We start from the raw sequence: 18,883 nt of genomic DNA on the forward strand, positions 1-18,883 counted from the left end.
AACAATTAAATCTATGCTATATACTCTATAAGATCTTTTTGTGCTGCAAGATATCACGTTGCCACAGTCTGATGCATAACATTAGCCCTGTAGCTCTCTGACCTGGCTAGTAACTCCTCATGTGTGCCATGCTCAACACACCGACCTCCCTCAATCAAAAAGATGACATCCGCCTTCTTGATTGTATGCAAACGATGCGCAATGGCAATGACTGTGATTCCCTTAGCAGCCTTTTCGAGCCCATCCTGCAGCAGCTTCTCAGACTCCGCGTCAAGAGCGCTAGTTGACTCGTCAAGGATAAGCAGCTTCGGTTTCCGAACAAGAGCTCGGGCGATAGAGAGGCGCTGTTTCTGGCCTCCGGAAAACTGGCTCCCGTTGGGACCGCAGAGGGTGTCGTAGCCGTCGGGAAGGGCGGCAATGGTATCGTGGATGTTTGCTAGTTTGCAAGCTTCCTCAATGTCCGCCTGCGAGACCTCGTGGCCTGGTTTGGCGCCGAGGCTAATGTTGAATTTGATGGTTCCTTCGAAGAGGACGCTTTCTTGGGGCACCAGAGCGATTGAGTCTCGGAAGGCGACGTCACGATGCTTGGTGATGTCCACACCGTCGACGAAAATCGAGCCAGATTGCGGCGTGTAAAGGCGTTCAACTAGTGAAATGATTGTGGACTTGCCTGCACCACTGGGGCCGACGAGGGCGGCGAACTTTCCGGGCTTGATGTCAATAGTCAACCCGTTCATAACCTTGATGTCTGGTCGGGCTGGGTACGCAAAGTGAACGTCGCGGAGCTGGACGCTGGAGGCTTTGCCGTCGGATGCATGTTGCTTAGTTTCGACAGCTGCCTCTTCCTCCCCTGATGAGGATGCCGTAAGGGAGCGAGGGGGTACGTGTCCTTGCATCTTATCTGACCCTATCTCAATAAGACCCAGCAACCTGGCCATTGCAGCTCGGGCTGCTGAAAGCTCTGGCGCAAGAGCAAACATTTGACTCCAAAGCAAAGCACTAACAAGCAGAGAAAACACCACAATCAAGAACTGAGTTTGGGTATAATTGCCCGCCAAGATTTGTTTGGAACCCCACCAGTAGGCTAACGCATTCACGAGGTTACCTAGGAAGTAGGTCATCGCCTGCCAAAAGCTTGCCTGTAGAGTAACTGTGAGCGTTTCCTTGCGAGGACCCTTCAGGGACCGTTGGTAGGTCTTCAGTGTCTCATCTTCAAGTGAAAGAGACGCAATCGTTTTGATGGAGGTGATGGCTTCAACGCCAATGTCGACCGACTTGGTATAAGCGTTCTCGTGACGTTCCTCGAATTTTCCGAGTATATGAAGCTCCATAAGACCGGCACCAAGCAGCAGTGGAACTAGAGCGAGGCAAACCAGAGCAATCCTCCATGCAATGATGTGCGTCAAGATAATCGCGGCGATGAGATTAACAGTAATTGAAAACAGTGTGCCGACGACAGAGCCGCTTAGCCCAGCCAAAGCGTTGCCATCTCTGGTGATGTATGAGAGGAGCAAGGGTGGTGAGCGACCCTTCGATTGGTGCCACTGGAGATCTTGCTCCATCAGTGACCGGAAGGATAGAACTCGGACAGTGTAGACTACTTTCTCCGACACCCATCCAAATCCGGTCCAGCTAACAACGTTCGCAAAGAACTCGATGATTGCCAACACGAAAAACATGAGTCCGAAAAAGTTGCCCTTGGATCGGATGTAATCCGCACTGTTGCATGGATTCAAACTTCCAACAGTATTTCCAAAAATCACGGCTTCACCAGAGAAGGCACCGCCAACAATACTGGAGCCCAGCAGCGCAAGGAGGAGAAAAAGCAGATGCGGCCTCAGAGTCGGTGCATAACCCTTAACGAGAGCCCATAAGGATTTATTTGGCGTATCAGGTTCTTCAGGCTCTTCTGCTGAGTCGGCAACCGGAGTTTCAGTTGTTTCAGGCTTCTTCTCATCCTCGATAAATCTGGGACCGTCAGTAAAACTGCTCGACTCGAGGTCGCCGTCCGACGAGATCTGATCAGTTTTGCTGATAGTGTCAACACTGGTTGTAGATCCGTTCTTGTCAGTAGTGGATAGCGTTTGCAGTTTGACTAGATCAGCATAAGCCCCATCTTTTGCCATCAATGTTGCATGGTTCCCCTGTTCCACGATATGGCCCTTGTGCATAACGACGATATTGTCCGCATTGGTGATTGTGGACAGACGATGAGCAATAGTGATCATGGTTCGTCCGCTAGCGATGTTAGAGATCGCCCGTTGAATACGTTGCTCACTCCGCGAATCCAGAGAGGCCGTTGCTTCGTCCAGAATAAGTACGGCTGGATCCTTGACAAGGGCTCTCGCAAGGGAGATTCGTTGTTTCTGGCCACCACTGATCAACCTCCCACTGGATCCAACAAGTGTGCCATATCCATGTTGCAGTGCAAGAATGAAAGCTTCTGCATCCGCGAGCTGCGCGGCTTTCTGGACCAGTTTGGCAATCTCAACAAACTCTGGGCCCCTTTTCTCAGCCGCTTCCATCAAATCCTTTCCCTCCCTAACTTCGCTAGCGATGTCCGCAATGTCGGAGCTGAGAAGAGCTGCTCTCAGAGGCGTATGGCTAGGGTTGCTCGAATTGACCAGACCATGCGCGATGTTCTCCAGGAGGGAACGGTCCAAGAGATTCGGCTCTTGCTGCACCAAACTGACAAAACTTCTCAAGTCACGAGTATTGACATCGCGAAGATCATGGCCATCGAACAAGATTTGCCCTTCCGTGGGATCATACAGCCTTGTAACCAGGCCAGCGATTGTCGACTTGCCGCTTCCCGAAAGGCCTACGATCGCAGTATGTTTGTTGGGAGGTATGCTGAGGGAAACTTTGTCGAGGACGGTGACCTCAGGCCGTGAAGGATAGCTGAATGAGACTTCGTTTAGCTCGAACCCGCCAGCCTGGGTGAGGCGGCTTCCTGAAGGAGTGGTTCCATCAATCAGCGGCTGGCGATTGATGTCTGCATGCAGTTTCTCGTACGACGCAACTCCTGCAGTGAACAGGTGAAGGAACGGTGCCACTTGGCTCAGAAGCAAGGTTGCTGTAGATGTTAGTGCCGGCCCGAAAAACAGACAATAGGGTTACTCACCTTCAACTAGAATGAAGATGACCGTGAACGTAGCGCCGACAGTCACACCGCCAGGTTCGCCGTTCACTGTGCGGGCAACCTGTCTGCTGCCTTCCCAGAACGCCAAACCGTTCGCAGAATAAGCGACGAAATACAGAACTCCAGACTGTATGCCAACTGCCGTAGCCTTTTTCAGTCCTTCCGTTTCCGAGGACTTGAGCGCCTTGGAGAATTTCTCCTCCAAGCGATCATTTGCGCCAAAGGCCTGGACAACGGTGAAGTTTGAAAGCGCTTCTGAAGCTATCGAAGCGGCGGTAGCGGCATATTCCGACATCAGACCCGAGTATTTCTCGATATAGTGGCTTCCGACGAATGACATCAGAAAATAGGCTGGAATCAGCGAAACAAGCATTCCTGCAAGTTTGGTGTCCTTGATAAATGCAACGATATAGGCAGTAACGAAGAACGAGAAACTCGCGAGACAAATTCCCACTTTCTCGGACGTGCCCGAACGAATGGTCTGGATGTCGCCATTGAGTCGAGAGGCTACCTCTCCCGGAGGAAGGTTGTCAAAAAATGAGGGTTCCTGTCGAAGGAGGTTCTGCAGGTAGGATTCTCGCAGTCGCTGCGCCAGCCGAGCGCCGTTCAGAGTCCAAAACGAAAGATGGATGTAGATAAGGACGAACTGAGCGATGGCCAAATACACGATAATCAGGATCTTGCTGTTGATGCTCCCTTGTTCGCCGTCGCCAGAGGAGTCGCCTGATTTACATGTCGCCGCGTTGAAATCGTCGAGGAGCTGACCGAACAGGATACCAATCAATGGAAAGGGCACGCCGGACGCTATCGCACTCAGGATGGCCACTAGAAGCATGCCAAGGTCGACTTTTGAAGGGTTGCCGGCCAGCAGCAGGCGAGGAAAGCCCGCCAGATTCTGAACAAGCTTCATACCGACTTGGATACTGCAGCATGAGCTTGGCACAGTTAAAGCTGCCAGTCACGGACGTCGCCAAGTGCTCGGCTCTGAGAGGGAATCGCTCAATTTATTACTGAAAACGACGGCGATCTCGTCGACATGACACTAAAGTATAGTCACCTTTAAAAGGTCCACCAAACGTTCTAGCAAAATCCCCCCACCGTCTCCTGATGAAACTTACCGGTGCTGAATCCAAGCCACATCGAGTCATCGACAGCCGTGGCATAACCATGCGGGAAGGGGAGGTTGTCTTTACGTAAATGCGTCATGGACCTCATGGTTATCGTCGATGCCGATCCAGCGAGTGGATTGGGGGGTTCCTGAATCCTGAATTCTGATCCGAGATGGGCTGAGTTCATGTTCTGCCGACATCGCTCTGGTCTGGCCGTCGACGGGAATCTTGAGACGAAGCTCGGTTAGTGGTTGGGCGGTTGGACAATCAGATAAAATATATTACCCACATGTGGATCTCTGTATTTATGATAATACGCTAGTATTTTATGTAATGTAAGTTATACATACCATACGAACCATCAAATGCTCTACTCAATTTTCTCCCCATCTCCGCACGCCTCTCCATCATTCATTTGTGCTCGTTATCCGACGTTATCCGATGTCTCTTCGCTGTCGCCTTCATCGCAACACCATAGACTCGAGAATCCTTGCAGAATACGCGCTGATCTCACGAGAATTGTGAGGATACAACCAATGTTGCAATGTTGGCGCTGCAGAGGTCACGGTCTTCAAGTACTGAAGCCACCCCCCTACTAGGGGACAGTCCAAGTCCAAGGATTGAACACAATGTCGCTACAGAGGATCCGGAGGCGGCTCAGGATGGGGTGAAACAGGCTGAGGCTATCACCATGGTCTGGTCGAAGAAATCCTTGGTGATGGCGTATGTCCTGTGCGTCTTTTCCCCCGCCAAATGCGCTTGGAAATTAATGCGATTAAGACACAATCACTGACCTGGCCGCTGCAATAGAATGTTTCTCTTATACTTCGTGAATGCATTCCAATCGTCTATCACCAGCAATCTCTCGGCCTTCGTGACCAGCGGCTTCGAATCGCACTCCCTCATCCCTGTCATCTACATCGTGTCCAGTGTCATGTCGTCGGCGACCTATATGCCTCTCGCAAAGATACTGAATGTTTGGGATCGCTCAATTGGGTTCTTGATCATGGTAGCATTCGCGACCCTAGGACTGGTCTTGTCTGCGACATGCACCGATATCATGACGTACTCTATATCGCAGGTAGGGTTACCATTTGCGCGCTAGGCGGAAAGGAAGCTGACACCCCTAGGTGTTCTACACTATCGGCTTTGCTGGTATGATCTTTAGCATCGATGTGATTACGGCTGATACGTCGTCGCTGCGCGATCGCGGCCTTGCGTATGCGTTTACTTCGTCGCCTTATATCATCACTGCATTCGCAGGCTCAGCCGCGTCAGAGCGCTTCTATGCTTATAATTGGCGATGGGCGTATGGCAGCTTTGCTATTATCCTCCCCATTGTTGCCTTGCCAATGTTTGGTATACTACAGTATAATCGGTACAAGGCGAAGCAGAAAGGTCTCTTGCCCAAGAAGGAACACAACGATAGAACATTTGCGCAGAGCATTGTCTTTTACGCTTTAGAGCTGGACCGTAAGCGATACCTCACGATATACTCAAGTGTATACCCTAACCTCACTTTTCAGTCCTGGGAGTGTTCCTCTTAGCAACAGGTTTAGTGCTCTTCCTCCTCCCATTCACTATTGCCGGTTCGACCGTGGACGAGTGGAAATCCAGCTATATCATCACCATGCTTATCACTGGTATAGGCTGTCTGGTCGCCTTCATCCTCACAGAGCGTTTCGTCGCGCCAGTTCCTTTCCTCCCATGGGAACTCCTAGCATCCCGCACAGTCCTCGGGGCCTGCCTACTTGGAACGTCGTACCAGATCGCCTTTTACTGCTGGAACGAGTACTATACCTCATACCTGCAAGTAGTCTACGGAACCTCGATCTCAACCGCCGGCTACATCAGCAGCATCTTCAACGTCATTTCCGGCATTTGGCTCCTAGCTGTCGGGTTCCTCATCAAAAAGACCTCCCGATTCCGATGGCTGTTGTTCTGGGCTGTCCCGCTATACATGATCGGCGTCACTCTGATGATCTACTTCCGCAAACCCGGCTGGTCCGTGGGTTACTTGATCTTGTGCCAAGTTTTGATCGCATTCGGCGGCAGTACAATGATCAGCTGTCAGCAGGTTGCTGTTTCCGCAGCGTCCGACCACAACAACATCGCATCTGCCCTGGCATTCCTAGGTGTGTTTGGGTCTATGGGTGGGGCCGTGGGGAGTAGTATCTCTGGTGCTATCTGGACCAACACCCTACCTGGCGCCTTGAAGAGGCTGCTCCCTGAGTCTGCAAAGGCGGACTGGAGGGTCATCTATGAATCGCTTGAGATCCAACTGAGCTATCCTGTCGGCTCGCCAGTTAGAGTTGCAATTGCTTCTGCTTATGCCGAGACGCAGTCAAAAATGCTGGTTGCAGGCACCGGGATTATGGCGTTGTCGCTGATATGGATGTTCCTGATTCAAGATATCCGGCTTAGCAAGGATGCACAGAGTAAGGGAGTTGTGTTTTAGGGTTCTTTTGGGAAAAAGGTTGTCCATTATTTACGGCCATGTTCATGTTGACGACGCTTTTACGATTTACGAGTTATTTGGGATGCGAGTTGGTCTTTCATGCCTAGTTAGACCATACACATTGATAGACTACAAGACTGATGGAAAGCAAGTCTATTTTCAATTTCTGAGTCTATAGGCTTCAAGCCTCCACCCCCTTCAAATATCTCATCACCCTCTCAACGAGATTCCTTCTGGGCTCCGCCTGATCATCATTACTCAACGCATGTGAAGCCCCCGGTATAAGTCCACTGTCCTCATGCCAGATTTCCTCCTCCCCGTCCTTCCTCTCGCCATCAATAACCCCTCTCCACCTCCTTAACAACGCCTCCTTATCAACCCATCCCGGCATCGCCTGGTCAGCTCCCGAGATCAGAACCATCAGCTTGGACGCCAGCAATCCACGCTCTCGGATCATCCCAAACGTCTTCTTTAGCGATTCTTCGCTCAGATCTGAGCTGAACAGGTCATCCTCTCCCGGAGAACCACTGGGTGTTCCGGGAGAAACAAGGCTCAGGAAGCGGCGCGCAGATAAGGGTACGTTGCCGGGATACCCAATTACACCAGTCATGTGAAGCGGGAGGAGAGTGTCGAATTGCGGATCCGGATTGCGCGCGACTTCGTCCTGCGCCAACTTCTCAAGTTCTTTGTAGATCGCAGTTACTTGGGACGAGGTGCGGCCCATCCAGCCGGTGGAGAGGACGTATTGAATCGCTTCGCGGTCAGAGACGGGCGCTTGCATGATTGCGCCGTCGAGGCGCGTGCGGAGGATATGCTGGAGATCAGAGTCGAAGGCTTTTGTGGAGGTATGGGGATTGGGTTTGGAGAGGTAGTGGATGACGCATTGGCTGCCTGTTGAGTGGCCCATCAGCACGACTTTGCTATTGCTGTGCCCCTTGAAGCCGCTATTGTTGGTGCTGGCGAATTTCCCGCCCTTGTAATCTCGGATATAGTTGAGGCACTGTGCGATCTCGTCCGTATCTCGGTCTAGGTGGCCTAGGCCCCAGGCGGAGTAGGAGGATGTGAGGTTCAGTGTGAAGAGGGACCAGTCTGTTGATTGGAGGGCTTTGGCGAGATCAGCCATGTACGATGTTGTCGCGAGGCCATCACCGAGGCCGCCGACGAAGAGGAGGGAGTGCGGTTTAGGGGTTGTGGAGGTGGTGAATTCGAACGTCACGAGGGTTTCAGTCTGCGCAACCGGTCAGGTTCGACTGAAGTCAATTAAGCAAATAGGTCAAACGTACAAAATGGTGGAGGATACCGGGAAGGCCTCCTGCAGGCCAGAATTTGGAGTACATGTCGATATAGAAATATGAGGGGTGTTGGATTTGTTTGGAGGGGCAGAGGTAGAGGTGAAAGTTCAAGCTCAGGTTTGGTGTTATCAGCACAACACTGCTTGCAATTTCATCATGTGGCTAGGTGATTTCACTGCTTCAGCAAGTAGTCCGTTGGGTCCGCTTTGTGCACAACCGATTCCTCTTTCAGCTTTTTTAGTCAAGAGTGGGAACACGTATCTCTTTGAATGTGCACTTGATTTGGTTCCTGTATCGGCGTAATGTAATTGTTTTGAAAAATACACTAGTAACGCCTCTAAAAGAAAAGATCCAAGATCAGATAAGATAAATTTCGAGTCTCGGAGAACACTCGCTCCGGCAAGAATCAGGAGAGAGGTATGAACTTGATGGAGCCCAAAAGTGGATATTGGATACATCAACCTTCGGAGGAAATGCTAGAGTTTCGTCATCTTCAGCTGCCGAGAAATAACAGGAGGCCAGACCACTCCAGCGTACGTATTCGAGGTTGGGCCGATTCCCCGACAGTCAAGTACGCCAAGTAGGTACATTGGCATTATGGACGAATCGGCCTCTTAGAGCTTCGAGTTGATTGTGAGAATAGACTGGGTTGTGCAGTAAGCTCTGGAGGGTTCGAGATGTCAGCTCTTATAGTGAACCAGCCAACTCATTGCAGCAAGTCATATTGCCATACCGGAGTATATATATCCAACCAACCTCCAGTATCTTCCACCAGTAGCCCCTAGTAGCCAGATTTCTCAACTATAACGTACAAGAGCTGCTTTCCATAAGGTAGCTCGAATCGCATACAGAGCCACGATGCAATCCATTAGATTCCATTTACATTTGCATCCAAGTCTGGAGTCCTCTATCAAATAAGCCATAGGTGGTCACATGACACTGTCACAGAAATCCTCGACAAGTTGCAGTCAGCATTAAGATGAAGCCGATCGCCGCAACGCCATAAAGGACAACGAAACATAGTGCAGATGCATTTGCAAACCTGAATCCAAAATATGAACCCGCTTTCCAATTACGAGCAGATCTCATGGCATGGCAACCAGTGACACCACCAGCAACTGGAGCTACAGGAACAAGGACAGGAGCAACAACAATAACAATGCATCGAAACAAAAGCCAAATCTTCCCTTCTATCCGGCATTCTGCTTCAGGGCGTCGCCGACGCATTTTGCCTGGGTAAAGATGGGTGCTGCGGATGTACATCGGTTGACAAGGCGGTTGGAATATGGAGGTTCGTCCTTCCGCGTTTCCCTTGCTTCACCGATATGTTTGAACAATGACAATTTGGAGGAATCTGCACTGCATTTATGCTAATATGACTTTTCAAATTTAATAGAGCGCGGTCTCTTCTTTTACCAAAACCACCCTATCCGCTTCGTGAACCTGGTTGGCATAATCGTAGCACGCACCGACGTCCCACGCCGAACCATCCTAACGCTTGATGATAGCACCGGCGCGACAGTGGACATAGTAGTCCTGAAGAGCGATTCCCCCTTTGTACCTGTCGCAGCTACAGTTGAATCCAAACCTAAAAACGACACCGATGTCGACGGCAAAGACGGCGCTCAAAAGGAAATGCACCTCTCGTCCACAACCCAGACTCCAATTGACATAACGCCCCTGCAGCCGGGCAAGCCCTTTCAGATAAAAGGCACACTATCGACCTTCCGCTCCATGAACCAGGTCCAGCTGGAACGGTTCTTCCCAGTGCCGGATACAAAGACTGAGATGCGGTTCGTGGAAGCGCGCATGAGGTTCCTGGTGGAGGTGCTATCCGTGCCGTGGGCTCTGGATGAGGGAGATATTGAAAGTTTGAGGATGAAGGCTGATGAGGAGGGGAGGAGGATTGACGATGAACAGGCAAGACATAGGAGGAGGGCGCGGAAACGGGCAGAGAGGGAGGAGAGAGAGAGGAGGAGGATTGAGAAGCTCTGGGAGCAGGAGGAGGTTGTCAGGGAGAGAGAAGGGAGGATTGCCAGGGAGGCAGGGAGAGATTATATGTTGGAGCTTGAGAGGCGAAGTAGACTATTGTCTAGTTGAACAGACTGGGTATATACGAAGACACAGAGGTATATTGCGTCCAAAAAGCAAAACGCGCAGCTATGGTATACAACAAGTCAATCAAATAACAAGCAATAAACAAATTTGGGCATCACTCATTCCTCGTAAATCATCAGAGCAAAAGCAACGCTATTGCATCCAGACTAAACAAGATGGAACCAAAATAACAGCACAAGAAATGATAATGGAATAGATGTACACATAGCAAGAGTATCCTGCGCCAAATCACCGGTAACTTTTGTAGTCGTACCCCGATGCCGGCCCACCACCTTGTCCACCGAGTAGACCACGATAGTAATCATCGTCGTTTGACCAGGTAGACCGCGAAGGGAGGCTATCATGGTACTTGCTCTTCTCGCGCTCTTTCTCGCGCTCGCGGATTTGTTCGTAAAGCCTATGGTCTTCCGCGCTCCGGTCAAGCTCGCGATACTGGTCTAACAAATCACTTGGGATGGATGAGGACGGCAGGTCATAGTAGTAATCCCCGCTGGATGTTGCTCCAGGTTTACGAGAGCCATTCAGGAGATCGCTTTCAGAGTGTCTGTACTCATGGCCTGAACCGAAGCGCGACCGACTTCGTGACCTAGTTGATGCTCCTGTTCTCGTGCGCGAAGTCCCTCTAGATCGGTAGGGAGGTGAGTCAGGGACGCGAGTCGCAGAGGGCCGGGACTCTTTGTTACTTGAGTTCGTGGAAAAAGAATTTGCGTGTCGATGTACAGGAGAGCCCGGCCCTTCGTAGACCTTTCCTCCTCCTGGCTGCGCTGTGTAAGGTTTCCGCTTCCGCTCAATAGCGGGGGGAGATTGTTCCTCGTCCTCGTCGTCGACAACTGCTGATGTTGGCGGTTGGTATGGCTTCTTCTCCCGTTGTGTCGTCGACGGATTCGATTCTTCGACAGCGACACTCGCGCTTGTAGACGATTTGGCACGCAATGCGGCGACCTTCTTAAAATCATCCTCAGTAATTGGCGGCAGCTCCACGCCACAGTGTTTTTTGATGCTTTCGTCAAGCTGTTCGCGCAGAGCAAGGTCTGGTATCTCGGGGAATAACCGCCTTGGTATTTCCTTGGGAAACCGCTCTTTCTTGTTATCTGGATTGCTGATTGGCATGTTCAACACGGCCTTTTGCATCCGTTCATATTCCTTGTCCGGATGTGCTTGGATCATCAACGTAGCGAAAAGCTCGAAACCCTTGGGTGTGAGCGCAGGCACGTCAGGTCTTTCGTCCAACCTGACCTGTACAAGGTGGTGTTCAATTTGGAAATCCCGGAATAGTCTCGAAATCGAGGATGTACGGTCATCGAAAATATCTGGAATCAAGATTAATAATGAAACAAACAAGCGCAAAGTCTACTTACCTTCCCAAGGATACGGGTCGCTTGCAATACTGGTATCAGCATAGAACTTCTGCATTTTCTCAGGAACTACAACGAGCGTGTTTCCGGGGGGATAATGCTCGATCTAGGAAGCTTAGCAGAATAGTCAATTCCGACTTACGATCGTAACTCACCAAATACATTGCGATTCCCCGCAAGAACTGCCCCAGTCTTTCGGTTGGCTTACCATCGTCAAAAAGCTTTCCCCATATCTTCTCCAGAGTAGTCGGAAACGTATCATTTCTCATAGGTGGTTTCGGGCGGGAGTCAGCTTTCTGGCCGCTGTCGCTCATTTGGCTAGCGGGTGATTCTCTTCTCGACTTCTCCTGAGGAGGAGTTTCGCTCAGCCTGGATTGCTGAAACGGAGCATCGGGCTGTTCGGACTGTGGAGGTGGAGGCGGAGGCGGCGGCTGGAAAGTAGTAGGTGGAGGCGTGCCGTGTGAGATTGTCGGAGTATGCGGCGCTGATGGCGCTTGATATGACTGAGGCGCCTGATATGGTTGAGGCGCTGCCCATTGTGATGGAGGCGGGTGGTTAACTGGGCTGTTGATATTGGCTGCCCCAAGTTGTTGGATCACATTCGCCGTTATCTGCGCGACGAGCTCTGGCGATACATAAGATGAAGGTGCACTGTTTCCGACGGCAGAAGTCACCGCATCGTTGATTCGGCCCGTCTGAGGAGGTGGTGGAGGTGGCCAGGAATTCTGCTCACGCGGTGGTTCAGGATAGTAGCCCTGGGCAGCGGCCTGCGGGGGAGGGGCTTGCGGGTGAGGGACTTGTGGTTGAGGCATACTGAGGTAATCCGAGTTCTGTTGGTACGGATATGGAGGCTCGAAAGAGGGACGGTGTTCCGAGGCGTTCATAGGATTGGTATTGTCTGGCTGACCATAAGGATGCAGACCAGGCTGAAAGCCATCGTACGCCATCACGACGGGTCAGTTCACGCTTTATTTCAGAACCATCCGACGACGACCTTTGTGGGAAAATATGAGATAGCAAATACAATGAGACAATGATGATAGACTAAACAGAGCAAAGAGTTTTGTACTGTGGGAGAATTCGTGCGTAGCGGGCAAGTGGCGCACAAAGCAGGCAGTGAGGGGCAGCGCCGTCGACAGAATATGAGCGTTGCGTGTAAAGTCTTCTTTCAACTTGATCAGAGATTTCTTTGAACAAAGGAAAAGTGAAAAGATGCAGGATCAGCCCTTCTAGTCAGGCATCGAAGAGGAGAAAATAGGAGCTGTCTCCAGTTTGTTCTTTCAGCTGCGACCGTTTAAGGCCATCGTCATACGTCACTGCGCCCGACTGAAACCACTAAGACCATGTAGTAAGAGTGAGATTTGTGGCGGCAGGCGGTTATCATTTTTCTGAGTTAGTAATACACAGACATTCTCTGATGCTAATCCAAAGTTATGATATGGAAACCTCATTTAGATTGCTGGGTATACTCTGTAAGACTACCAAAGCTGCAGACCGTAAACAATAAGAACCATGGTTTCTTCGATAGCTAGTCTCCTGAGTACGTGATACCAACCAGCGTCTTTCCTCTAACGAGCCCTAAGCACTGAAGTTGACTGGTGCATACTTCACTTAAAGAAGCCTCAATATCTTCTTCTTCTTCTTCTTCTTCTTCATTATATTCGTCGAAGTAGTCCGCCCGCCTTTTTGGCAACTTCTCGAGCCCTGATGGGGTTGTTGTGCGAAACTTCTTCGGGACGCCAGGTCTGTCCCAGAAAGTCAGCCATACGCAGCAAACCATTCGCAAAGACTTACTTTAACCTTCGCAAATTTCCCCTCTCTACCGTCAGAGAGCACACTAGCGGCGGCTTCAGATCTTTGAACCCCGAACGAGGCCCAGCCACTGTGTATTGAATTCGCGTTGAAGGCGGCGAGTTTGCGCTGGCTGATGTAAGAACTAAGCCCTTTCCCCCTGCTGCTGTTAATTTCATGTCTTTCTGGCTCTATCCATACACCTCCCCAGAAGGCACGTTGCCAGTAACGCCAGCAAACGAAGAACCATGGCAAGGGCCATAACTAGTAAGGCGACACTTGTTGACCCAGTCAAGGTGCTGCCAACGTTCTTGTACAGTCAGTGCTTACACTAAGCCGAGGAGTGAACCCATGAGCTTACCGTGATTGTACCATGCATTGTCGATAGCAGGTCGCCCTCAGCCAAAAGCTTGTTCTCATCGATGACGGGCTCGGCATCCTTATGTCCCTGAACGCAGACGAGACAACGCTATTTGTAACAAGGTGTGTTAGTACAGTAGCAACCTAGGAAGTTAGCGGGACCCGTGCAGCGGACTCGTGTTCTTTACGCTGATTTATGGCGGAATTCGTCGAGTCCTTTCACTTGATCACAGACGCAGCACCGCAGTTCCATAACCTGCCCACTAGTGCATCCACGCCAGGTTGCATGCCCGGTAGTCAAAGCCCGCTGGCCCTGCACGACGAACGCGTTGCGGAAGATGTCGAGCTGTCTTTTGGAGTACGTGTTGATATCCCGGGACTTTTTGCAAATCTTGCACTTCAACCTGGCTGCTGTTAGGCAACGGTACATCGGGTCTTCAAGTGAGTTTGGTTTCTCGCTTGTCAGTAAGAGGGACTGTCTCGAGCCTGGGTAGAATAGATACCGTCAGTTATGTGTTGTTTGAAGGTATCAGGGATTCAGAAACCTACTGTCTCTTAATTGATTCGCTGCATCCTTTGGCGTAGGCACTGGGAACGTCACCGCGCAAACGACGATTCGTCATGATATCAAACTTGAGACTCAGACGTGTTCGAGATCTAGTGTTGAGTAGGTCTTCCAGGCGTATTTTAGCGTTTGAAAAAACAAGGCAATATGAGAAAGAAATGCTCTATTTAACTAGTAGACGCGGGTCCAAAAGAAGCTATTATTCTCATTCGCACAAGTTTTGTGTGGGCAACTGGACTCGATAAAGGTAAACGAATCCTAGCTATCTGAATGAGAGGACTCGAATATTTGATGAACGATGGTTTGACCGTAAAGCAGACGCAGGTTCAGAGCAAGTAGCTCTTCATGTTCATCCAAACCAACGCCCAAAAGAGATCTCAGCTCTATATCAGATTCAGATCCCTAATAAAATGGAATGCGAGAGGACGGAGAAGCAATCGAGCAGTGGGTAAAATGAGGCGGATGAAGAAGAGAAGAAGAATAGGGAAGGGTAATCAACAGGAGCTGTCCAGCAGCGATTGGGGGAAGTAACACACCCTTCTGGAAGGCTTAGCAACCGTAGAAGAGTTGATTCTTGGGACATTGAGCACAAGCTTGTTCCACGGTTCTCACGACTGACTTCTGCCTCGACCAGTGTTCACTAGCCATCTGCTCCTTTCAAGCCCTCTCACCATTATCATCCTTTCTACTGCCACCACTTGCCCACTCACCGAGATGGTGCTGACCTTTTTATAAAGTGCCGGTCTGTCTATGGGCTTATTCCAAGTATACAGAAACCCAGCGTTGTCATTCAAGAGAACACTCTTGAGATTCCGCTTACTGTCTAGCATAACTGCAGAATCTATCAGCCTATGATACAACAAAAGCTTCCACAGTGATTCCTACTATATCGTAAGGTAGCTTTGTCTGATTAAAGCTGGAAACAGATCCCTGCATTGGGTACTCAGTATCGCCTGCACCTGTGCTTGGTGCTACAACTTCGTAACTTCATATTAGCCTGGGTTGCCCTGAAGCTAGCCATGTTGAGCAACTAAAAGAAGCCTGGTGAGTTTGACAGTGGTTTAACCATATTTGCTTGCCCGTTTGTTGTAGAACATTCCAATCGCCTAAGTACTGGTATTTGTATATTGAGAACTACCTCCCGAATGGGACTCCAAGTATTTGTAAAACCTGCTTGGTCCACTCACAACTTACACGCAAGATTAATGCCTTCAAATATATGATCTGTCCTGAACGCCTTTCTTCTGCTATGCTTATCTGAGCCGCGGCAAGTATAACGAACTTGTGTTGGCAGCTCGGTCTGCACCGGGGAAACTAGATGTTCTTGCAGCGAAATTTGAGGACGGTATGTCGCGCACTTATAGACTTGGGTCGCTAGTTGCGTCCATGATATCAGAGCACCAGGTCTCCATACCTTGACGTCGTTGATAGTCGACTTGTCAGGGAGCTTCTTATGCTGAAGTGACGGGACAGACTGACGCTTGGAGAGGTGTGATGTTATGACAGGTCCGTGTTACTGGGGAGATAGCTATCATATCAGTGACGTATTATGAACACCAACAGGCCCGCTTACTGTTTACCCAGAGCCTAGGCTCATGGTCAAACGATGGGCCGCAGGGAAACAGGATCTTCCCATGTGTCAAAACAGATGCAACTCTGACTTGCAGTCCCCCAGCCACCATAGTCGGACAATCACGACGGGCGACTGGGGCCTCCCTCATCCTTGCTCCTCTAAAAAATGGCTCAATATTAGACCAGCGGCCATCAATAAGACCTCGTCGCAGCGCCAAGCGATGTTTACGACAGGTACTTCGGACTGCTCGCTAAACGGGTCAACAGGCTAGTTGCATCTTGCATCCAATCGCCGCAGGAATGCTGATCCTCGTCGGACGGAGATTAAGAGCGTTGCGAGTTCTCAACTTGTAACCAGCTAACCCCCGGAGAAGCAATATTTAATAGGGGCGATTATCAATCAGCGGCTCCCACTCCGCCGTTCCACCAGCCATGCCATGCTACCGTTGTGCCGCTGCGAGCTTGTGATGTGCATGAAAGGGACGGCCGATCTTCGCTGCTGCTGGGTGATCAGGCTACCCAGCGGTCAAGTTGCTTCATCGACCGCATCTACGGACCGGGTGGAAGCGCTGCCCCTAGGCTTCCAGCGGAAAGGCCCTCTAGGGAAAAGAAACAAAAGATCTCGGCTTGGGATAGCATACTCGTGGCAGGATGATTCATCCTGACATGTCCACGACACCTCCTTTTCTTTTCCCAGCGTAATTCGCGCACATACGCGGATACCCCTTTTGTGATGGGCGTTCGGTGTATTCGATAATCGGAGGATTCCCAGCACTCTGGAGCCTAATTCCTTCTGGAAGGTCCTGAGAATGCGACGGCTTCAAGCACTAAGAACTCTAGTAGGAGTCCGTTGGTCTTAGGAGATCACGCAGTCCCTCAGCCCACCCAAGTGACTCAAACGTCGTCAACAACTTCGCCCTGTGCGGTTTCCTAAGTGGGCAACGATCATGGAGAGAAGCGTGGCTGCTTGGACGGATTCGCGGAAGAACTAAATGGGGCCCAAATGGGGACGGCCCTCCGCCGAGCGGGTGCAATCCGTGTTCCCCGAGCGACTCAAGCCTGCTTTCTGTCCAATTGCTCAGTCGAAAGACCTCTGGATTAATCAGCCTGGCGCAAATCCGTTCTGAGTCGCCCGCCTTTTTCAAATTGAAATACCAGCAACGCGGAACCTCTAGCTCGCCAATGACAGACCGACCGGCGGGTCCCTCTATGTTGTCCGTTGACCATCTCAGAAACAGATGGAGGGGACGTTGGGCCGACACCCATCAGGCATACCGTCGGCCCCTCGGTGACGGGTTGTGCTGCGCTGGTGCCCGACTCTTTGAATGAACCTTAAATCTCACTGAGATACAGTATGCTCCGATGTCCCGCTGGCTTCAAACTTTGAATCTGACTTTGAAATTAAAAATTGTTGATGTTGTGGTGGGTTGACCCTGTGGGAACCATCTCGACCAATTTCTCTTCTGTATGGCTCAGTTCTCTTCAGGGACACCCGACGCTAAACTGAACTCAGAGCAGCGCCGCTCGCTCCCGTTTGGAACCAGGGGAACGTCACCCGGGCGATAGTAATAATAATGAAAATAATATAAAAATAATTATAATTCGGCGTACGTATGAGTACGTATGAGTCTCGTGTTTCCAACTCTGAATCTTGGGACGCTCAGTGCCTGTAACAACAGCTTTCTCAAGAGAACATCGGTGGCGGTAAAAGCCTCGAAGGGGCGGGAGATACGGCATCTGGCTGTATTTCTCTTGACCAATGGTCTTATAATTGCTTTTCCCAAGCCCAAATATGTGCCGTCGATCATCAGTTTGCCGGGCTTTGCCCCAGGTATGGGACCAAGATCAACAGGACAGACCAACAAACACCAACATGATTCAGGACTACAAGCTCGGCTTGGTAGTCACGCGGTCAACGTATCCGAAGTACTGAGGCCCAGGGGGGGCAGGACGCCCCTTACTCCTCTTGCAGTATCGTACCATCTCGTCGGCGTGATGGCCTTGTCAATAATTCACATGATGATGGGAAGATGACGCGAAACTCGTTGCTTGGATCCCCAGTCCAGCGTCTCATCGGAGCTTCATCCAAATGCCATCTCTAGCTGGAGGCGCTCGATCGGGCTCCGAGCCTCGTGACTGAGGGAGCCTATGCTAGGATATCGGTCACATTCACAAATCCTGACCTGAAGCCTGTCTGTAGGCGTCTTCCATATCAGATGCGGGATAACTTGCTGGCAGGCAATTATCAGGCAATAATGGTCTGCAATGCATGAATATTACTGGCAAGTGTATTGGCTGGAATCCCCAATATCCCCAATTTGGTGCGCTCCCAGCGCTTATCTCGCCTGGCAACTACATCGCACCGCTCGTCAGTGAGTTTACAGGGCCAATGAGATTCAACGCTCCGTTCCCAAGAAGATAGGTATGCTTCTGACGCATCTGCGCAGGATGAGACTTACAGTACGGGATTTACAGATCACATCCGCCACTGTTAAAAGTACACCTGTCGCCAATACAACGGCAGAATTCAGAGACCCAGACCTTCGTTCCTTTTTCGTCTCTCAGGAAGGAACTGAGCCTTCTCTCATTGCCACACCGATTGTTCGTCGACTAGCCCCTCAGTAGTCCCAGAGGATTATTGCGGGTCGAGAAGAGTCAAGACTTACGACTTCCTTACTCGTACAGCAGATGCTAGCTTATTCACGGGAAGACTTGATGCAGCCAACATGCATGAACTGTCCCGATCCACATACGTGACCATGTATCACAATTATGGTTATCTCGATCTCAAATGAGAGAGGACACAGGGGCCGCCCTTGTTGCACACAATGCCATGCTGTCACTGGGAACAACCGAGCTGACCGTTGTCTAACAAATAACCTTTTTGATCAGTCAACGCCCAGCTGGAGTGGACCTCACTAAACAGCTTTGGCTTAGAGCCATCGAACCCACGTCTTTACGAGAATCGGATCCGATCACCTGGAAGCTCTGCGCACGAGGTAGTCCGTCTGATTGAGTTAGTGTCTGACTGTTTCCCCTCAATTTTGTCGGTGTACATAAGAGTACCGTGTACCCGGGCGGCGGCCGGAGTCGATCCGAAGGCTATCCGAAGGCTATACTG

The 18,883-nt window shown here is 50.6% G+C and overlaps 6 protein-coding genes across 6 annotated transcripts; 2 read left to right on the plus strand and 4 right to left on the minus strand.

Moving 5' to 3' along the window:
- Positions 1-34: 34 nt before the first annotated feature.
- BDW70DRAFT_169021 (ABC transporter ATP-binding protein) lies at positions 35-4,437 on the minus strand. The gene is made up of 2 exons (XM_073742595.1): positions 3,125-4,437; positions 35-3,076 (listed from the first exon to the last, which is right to left on the minus strand). The coding sequence occupies exons 1-2, from the start codon at positions 4,050-4,052 to the stop codon at positions 54-56; spliced, it is 3,951 nt and encodes a 1,316-aa protein (XP_073594961.1). The 5' UTR covers positions 4,053-4,437; the 3' UTR covers positions 35-53.
- Positions 4,438-4,734: 297 nt separating this feature from the next.
- Positions 4,735-6,878, plus strand: mirD (putative MFS siderophore iron transporter). The gene is made up of 4 exons (XM_073742596.1): positions 4,735-4,983; positions 5,062-5,332; positions 5,382-5,724; positions 5,778-6,878. The coding sequence occupies exons 1-4, from the start codon at positions 4,796-4,798 to the stop codon at positions 6,707-6,709; spliced, it is 1,734 nt and encodes a 577-aa protein (XP_073594962.1). The 5' UTR covers positions 4,735-4,795; the 3' UTR covers positions 6,710-6,878.
- Positions 6,879-6,890: 12 nt separating this feature from the next.
- On the minus strand, positions 6,891-8,046 carry sidJ (putative siderophore biosynthesis lipase/esterase; the record flags this gene model as incomplete). The annotated part of the gene is made up of 2 exons (XM_073740922.1): positions 6,891-7,937; positions 7,993-8,046. The coding sequence occupies 2 exons, from the start codon at positions 8,044-8,046 to the stop codon at positions 6,891-6,893; spliced, it is 1,101 nt and encodes a 366-aa protein (XP_073594963.1).
- Positions 8,047-9,093: 1,047 nt separating this feature from the next.
- On the plus strand, positions 9,094-10,101 carry BDW70DRAFT_160988 (OB-fold domain-containing protein; the record flags this gene model as incomplete). Its single annotated transcript, XM_073740923.1, has 2 exons — positions 9,094-9,292; positions 9,398-10,101. 2 exons carry the CDS (start codon positions 9,094-9,096, stop codon positions 10,099-10,101), a joined length of 903 nt encoding a protein of 300 aa, XP_073594964.1.
- Positions 10,017-12,766, minus strand: BDW70DRAFT_71319 (uncharacterized protein). The gene is made up of 3 exons (XM_073744650.1): positions 11,630-12,766; positions 11,478-11,580; positions 10,017-11,429 (listed from the first exon to the last, which is right to left on the minus strand). The coding sequence occupies exons 1-3, from the start codon at positions 12,419-12,421 to the stop codon at positions 10,348-10,350; spliced, it is 1,977 nt and encodes a 658-aa protein (XP_073594965.1). The 5' UTR covers positions 12,422-12,766; the 3' UTR covers positions 10,017-10,347.
- Positions 12,767-13,129: 363 nt separating this feature from the next.
- BDW70DRAFT_160990 (uncharacterized protein) lies at positions 13,130-14,055 on the minus strand (the record flags this gene model as incomplete). The annotated part of the gene is made up of 5 exons (XM_073740924.1): positions 13,130-13,219; positions 13,269-13,425; positions 13,484-13,575; positions 13,627-13,734; positions 13,861-14,055. The coding sequence occupies 5 exons, from the start codon at positions 14,053-14,055 to the stop codon at positions 13,130-13,132; spliced, it is 642 nt and encodes a 213-aa protein (XP_073594966.1).
- Between the last annotated feature and the right edge of the window lie 4,828 nt (positions 14,056-18,883).

This window comes from Aspergillus foveolatus (assembly GCF_047715535.1).
Source record: "Aspergillus foveolatus strain CBS 279.81 unplaced genomic scaffold BDW70scaffold_32, whole genome shotgun sequence".
Classification (NCBI taxonomy): domain Eukaryota; kingdom Fungi; phylum Ascomycota; class Eurotiomycetes; order Eurotiales; family Aspergillaceae; genus Aspergillus; species Aspergillus foveolatus.